Source organism: Nicotiana tabacum, chromosome 6 (genome assembly GCF_000715075.1).
Source record: "Nicotiana tabacum cultivar K326 chromosome 6, ASM71507v2, whole genome shotgun sequence".
Classification (NCBI taxonomy): domain Eukaryota; kingdom Viridiplantae; phylum Streptophyta; class Magnoliopsida; order Solanales; family Solanaceae; genus Nicotiana; species Nicotiana tabacum.
The window spans coordinates 175,246,736-175,253,163 of NC_134085.1; the positions used below are offsets into that span (position 1 = coordinate 175,246,736).

A 6,428-nucleotide genomic window follows, 5' to 3' on the forward strand; every position below is an offset into this window, starting at 1 on the left:
CCTTTCGAATAACACGTTATCAATGTTGTTCAAAATTGATCTGAATATAAAGATTAAAATATACTACAGTCGAATTTGTATTCCAGATCCTATTTTTAATTGACAACCGCTTATTGTGATCTGAAGTGACATTGAAAATAGAAAGAATGAAACTACAAGTAATTTCTACAAACTAGTAGTATTAATTAATCGGAAGTATACGTAGCGTTTACTTTAGGTCCAATGTTTGTTAGATTCTCATTAGAGATTTTTAAAAAGGTAAAGGAACTTACAAAGTCTATATAATATTGCATTGAGGCAGAGCTTATATGAAGCGATATGGCAGTAAAAAGTCACATAACTAATCTTAATTTGCTCGGAATTAAGATTTAATAGGTGTTGTTAAGAAGCGAAAAGGATTAAGGGTGTGTTTGGTATAACGGAAAATGTTTTCCGTAGAAAATGTTTTCTTGGAAAACAAGTAGTAATCTTATTAATTTTTCGATGTTTGGTACGCAAATTAAGGAAAGTGACTTCATAGGAGTATTCATAAATAATTTAGATATAATAAACATGAAGCCATAAACTTTCAAACTAACAACCTTTCGGACCCACAAATTTCATAAACTTTCGAACCGCTTAACTTTCAAAACCGCAAAATTTCGAACCCGTAAACTTTATAATTTCTAAACCCGTAAATTTAAAACACATAAACCTTCGAACTCATAAATTTGGAACTTGTAAAATTTTGAGTCTTTGAACCGATAAATAATAAAAAAATATATTTAAAAAATATTTTTTTTCGGGAGGGTGGGGGTGGGGTGGGGTGGAGGGGATAGTAGGGTGGGTGGTAACGAAAAAACTGAAATTTGAGAGAGAAAAAAAAGGAGAGAGGGGGTGGGGTGGATTGGTGAGGGTGGGGAAGGTTGAGAAGGAGTTTTGAAAAATGTTTTCCCTTCTCTTGATAAGGAAAACATTTTCCTCCAATTAAAGGAAAATGAGTTCATAAGAAAAATGTTTTCCAAAAGATTTAAGGCAACCAAACATGCAAAAATTGAAAAATATTTTCCTTCGTACCAAACACACCCTAATTCCTTATATATTATCCGGCCCCTGTATAGTCCTACAGTATATACTCAAACTTTTAAGCATTGAGGAACATTAATATTGGGATATATATAGGGTTACCCATAGAAATCAAAATAGTTATCCTGATTCTACCCATATAAAATAATTACGCGACCCTACCCATATAACATTTCGATATATATATATATATACTATTATAGTATATTGTTGTAGTATAACCGTATACTCTTACAATATAATTTGATACCGTAGCGATATACTATCGGGTAAATGTGTTTTTATTCAAGTTTCAGTTGAAATATTGCATATTATTACAATATATCATTTTGTTAGCTCTTTTTTTTTAAAAAAATTACTTTGTTTTGTTTTTTCTTTGTCATTAGATTGTGTATCATATAATAAGTCCTAGTAACAATAATCCTCAGAGTTAGTTAATCGCAGTATGTGGTTAGGAGTGGATGTAGCGTTTCGGATACGAGTTCAACTGAACCCATAACTTCCGATACAAAGTATAGATTTATATGTAAAAACCTATTAAAATCTCAACAAATATTAAATTTAAAACCATAATTTTAACAATATAATAAATTCAATGCTAAAACATTAAAAGATGAACCCATTAAATTTAAATTTTGGAACCACCTCCGTATGTGATTGAAGAGTTAACTTATATATGGAGTTTATTAATGAGACGTTTTGGATCGGGGTATCTTACCTATGAATATGAAAGGCTCTTGAAGCCTTCAAACAAAAGCACATACGTTGAAAAGATAGAATAACGTACAATGTAGGAAAAATAGGAGAAGAAACACACAAAAAGACATAAAGTAATTAATGGGAGAAAGGGAGAAAGTAATTGATGGGAGAAAGTAATTGATGGGAGAAAAGGAATGGCAAGGAAAAGTTAGGATAAATAGGAAAAAACAGGAGAGATAAAATACAAAAAGATAAAGAGTAATTAACGGGAAAAAGGGAATTCCAATAGAAAGCCAGAGTAAATATTTTGGACCACATGGGTGTATTATGTAAGAAGAATTAATCCAAATAGTCGTTCATCCAATCACTTAAACTAAAAATAGTCGATTGAGTTATAATATATGTATAATTTATGTATTATATGTGTATAATTAATGTATAATCCATATATATATGGCTAGAAAAAGTAAACAATGAATATAGTCGGCTAGTTGCGTAAAATCTCATTATGTAAAAAGTTTTGAGTGGGTAATTAGTTTGGCCCAAATGAGCATTTTGTGTAGATTTCCCAATTAATATTTGACAGTGACCGCTAATAAAGTAGCATGCTTAGGACACATATATATAAAAGACATAAATTTAATTAACTCATGTCTTGATTCAATTACTTCATTTGGATCACTAAACCAACTTAATTTTCTCCAATTTTCATGGTTTCTTCTCTGGCAGGTCGACATGATCAATGCGAGTTTCCAACACAGTCTGTCTCCTCTTCGACTCTTCATAACTTAGAATGTAACGGCTGGCGTAAAAATGGAAGTATATGAAGTTTAGTACTCCCAATCCAGCAATAAGAATGTAAAAACGTTCTAGCTTGTTTTGGTTAAGGTCATGACCTCCCAACCATGGTTTTCTCCCATGTAGTCCACTTAACATCTCGACGATATTGACAATGAGAGTGTTGAGGTAGCTGGCAATGCTTAGGCTCAAGAAAAAAATTGCTCCAGCTACACTTCTCATTGTCTCTGGTACTTGGTTATTCAAGAATTCCATGACTGAGACCGCGGCAAATGCTTCTGTCAACCCTGATAGAATAAATTGAGGCAAAAAGATTGCGATTCCAAGTGGAGAGATGAATGTGCCTTCTTTCAGGGCTAAGTCTCGGCGCCTTGTTTCTACAAATGCAGCTACTGCTAAGCAAAGAATTGACATGAAAATGCCTATTTTGACTCTTATTTGCAGTGACAATCTGGCTTCCTTTTTAGAGATTTTCGATGCATTGGGAACGTATACACACTCGTATATGAAGATCCATATAGCCAGGGCAATCATGGATGCTAATCCCATCCACCCGGGAGGAATATTGAAATTCCCAACTCTTGTGTCGGATTGAATTACTTGAAGAACCCCGAATGTATTCATCTGTTCCATAGTGATGAAACAAGTGATTCCAGCTACCCAAACAGGTATAATTCCCACAACACATTTCAGCCTTTCCACCTGTTCAACATTGCACAGTCTCCAGCTATCTTTAGCAACTCCTTCAGCATTCAATTCAGTGCTCGAATCCACAACCACAGCGGCCTTATCTAAGCATTTGAATCTGTCTGTATGCCTAAGTACTGAGATCTGGTTTTCTGCAGTTTCCTTAGGGACAGGCTCATAAAGGGAATTCCCTGATGGTACAATGCGAACATGTCTCTTTCTGCATGCTGCATTTATAACCTTTGCCATGTCGATAAAAACACATCCTTGAGGCTTCAAACGAATGTAAGTGTTGCGACCAATCAAGAAAATCATAATGGAAAGAGCTAAACAGCAAGTTGGGATTAGGAAGCCAATAAACCAGCTGATATTGGTTTGGATGTAGATAACAACTGTGAGAGCAATGATAAGGGCAATGGTGAATGAGAAATACCACCAATTGAAGAAACTTTTGAGCTGAGACCTTCCCTTCTCTGTATTAGTATCGAATTGATCAGCCCCAAAGGCGATGTTACAAGCTCGGATACCTCCTGAACCTATTGCCATAAATCCAAGACCTGCAAAAAGGAATGCAAGCTGCCACTTTTGTGGATCGGAACAAGTTGCAAGGCCCTGACAATTAGGTGGCCTGAGTTCATCTACTCCAGCAGTTAATGTCACCATCCCCATCCCCTGCCAAAAGAACAAAAATTGGGGGCTTTCAACCAGTTGTTAAGTAATGCCAAAGACGGATCCATGATTTAAACTTTACGAGTTCAACTCTGCACTGATATTATTAAACTGTCAAAATTATAGGCTCAAATCTAATAGCTGTTAGTAAGATTTTAATAGATTTTTACATATATATATATATATATTCGTACAGTTCTGGATTCAGATGAATCTGTCGCCAAAAGCCTACGTCTGCTAGGACCACATACCTTGCTACTAGACTCACATACACATCGAGATTTTAGCCCCATATATTCATATAGCAATTTAAAACTAAAATTTGCGCAAAAGGAAAAATAGAAAAGAAAAAAATCTAGTTATAAGGTGTTGAATACTCATTTGGTATAAGAATTTTGGTTGGAAAACCGTGCAGGATTGGCTCAAAGCGGACCATATGTTCATATAGCAATTTAAAACCAAAATTTGCGCAAAAAGAAAAGAAATTTGTTTAAGAGTATGTGAGGAAGAAATGTACCAGGAAAGAAGCAAGGGAACCAAAGAGGAGGGTGAGGAATCTGCCAAGGTGAGCATCAGCCAAGAAAGCACCGGCTAAAGGTGTAATGTTGGAACAGCCAGACCATATACTCACCACGTTCACCAAAAATACTCCCCCCATATTGTATTTGGTCCGCAAATATGTGGTCATGTTGGATATCAAACTCACCGACGCCAATTTCTCAAACGATTCATTCCCTTCAGAAACAATAACACACACAAAGAGATCATCAACATGGTCTTTACATAGTATTTATTTTTTTTTGTTTACGTACGTACAATATTGATCTGTGTTGATGAATTGGATGTTTTTTGTCTTTACCAAGAATGAATGCGATGGCTGTCCATCCTCCCTTTTTCCTTGTGGAACGAGGAACGATTGGAGCAATATTTGATTCTTCAGGGGGAGAATATTGGCTTGCATTGATGATCTCTTCAGCCATTTCTCCTCTCTAGCTAGTACTGTTAATCTCTATTCGCAAATGGCAAATACTCAATATCTTGCTTCTAATCCCATGATATGGTAAAAACTAAAAAGGTGTTTGTCTCTACAAAGAAGAAAAGGTAACCGATGCTCTCAACATTCAATGAGAAGAAAGAGAGAGGGAGGAACAAAATTAGACTGATGGCTTACATTCACCATCACCTGCCGAATTTTGTGGGAAAATGCACGTTTATTTTCTTTCTTCATTTTTTCTTTTTGCCTTTCCTATTTTATAAAAGTTTAAAAAACACCAAAATATTGAAATAGTTGCTAACTCAGCTGAGTTAACTGTGATTAAAGTCTAGTTATATTAGAGGTTTGTTATTACTGTTAAGAGGTAGTTAAATGTACTGTTAAGAGTAGTTAATTGCACATATAGTGCACGTGAGGTCTAGTTGCTTCATCTATACTTCTTCTTCTTCATTTCTCAATCTCAGATTCTAGAAAGACCTTCTCTACATGTGCTATAATTCACTGCTTCATTGATAGAGCAGTCACTACTAGAAACACATCAATTTCCCACGGAAATTTTTTTTAGTGGCAATTCCCACCGAAATACAGTGGGAAAATTAAATTTTCTTTAACAATAGCATTTGCCCGTGACTATTGGTGGGAAAATTTTGGCGCAAAAATGCGCGGTAAATTAGTTCCCTCTAATTCTATGCGAAAAGTCATTAAAAAAATAATTATATATAATTGAAAAACTTTCCCAATGAAGACAGTGGGAACTTAAACAATAAATAAAAAACTTTTTTACATATTTTCATAGACTCAATGTGAACGGATATTTTTAAAGCTTTAAATAATTCTTATAATTATAAAAAAAAAAAAAAGATTTCCCACAGAGATTTGCCATGGTAGTAGTGGGAAAGTAATTATTATTCATATAATTTCCTCATTCTATTCACATTATCTTCCCTCCCTCAAGACGCCTCCCTTCAATTGGTATTTTCCCCTCTGTATCTTCACTCCATTACCAGGTAATCCGACGCCTCCCTCCCCCCCCCCTCCCTCTCTCTATCTCTCTCACTCACCATATCCTTTTTCGTTGTTGATTTCGCCCAAAATACTTTGAAACTTGGAGATTTTATACTATTTCAAATCTTAGGTTTAAAATAATCAATGTGAAGCGAATCAAGTTGCCCTCTTTCTCGATTTCGGGTGTCATGTATATTTCTGTAGATGCATTTTCAGTACTGTAAAATTTGGTAATCTATTACCATGAAAGACATAAAATTTTGTATAAATTTTGTTGCAGTTGAATAATCTTGAGCTTGCTGTCAATCTTGCCAAAAACGGAAACTTTCCTGGTGCTGAGAATTTGGTAAGTTAAAATCATGTTTCTTAAGGCACTATATTTTTAAATGGTGGGATATTTTGAATTTGGTATATTCATTATATAAGGATTATTACCAGCTATAAAGTGGAAAGAGAGAAGTGGAATTACGAAAAGTACAACAAATCTGTTAATACTCTGGGTCAGGGAAGA

At 34.7% G+C, this 6,428-nt stretch overlaps 1 protein-coding gene across 2 annotated transcripts; it reads right to left on the reverse strand.

Moving 5' to 3' along the window:
- Positions 1–2,296: 2,296 nt before the first annotated feature.
- LOC107764434 (protein NRT1/ PTR FAMILY 2.8-like) lies at positions 2,297–5,059 on the reverse strand. Of its 2 annotated transcripts, none has more exons than XM_016582996.2 (3): positions 4,735–5,059; positions 4,436–4,653; positions 2,297–3,921 (listed from the first exon to the last, which is right to left on the reverse strand). In XM_016582996.2, the coding sequence occupies exons 1-3, from the start codon at positions 4,877–4,879 to the stop codon at positions 2,473–2,475; spliced, it is 1,812 nt and encodes a 603-aa protein (XP_016438482.1). In that variant the 5' UTR covers positions 4,880–5,059; the 3' UTR covers positions 2,297–2,472. The 2 variants fall into 2 exon arrangements, with proteins under 2 accessions (XP_016438482.1, XP_016438483.1); XM_016582997.2 differs by having other exon boundaries at positions 4,778–5,058.
- Between the last annotated feature and the right edge of the window lie 1,369 nt (positions 5,060–6,428).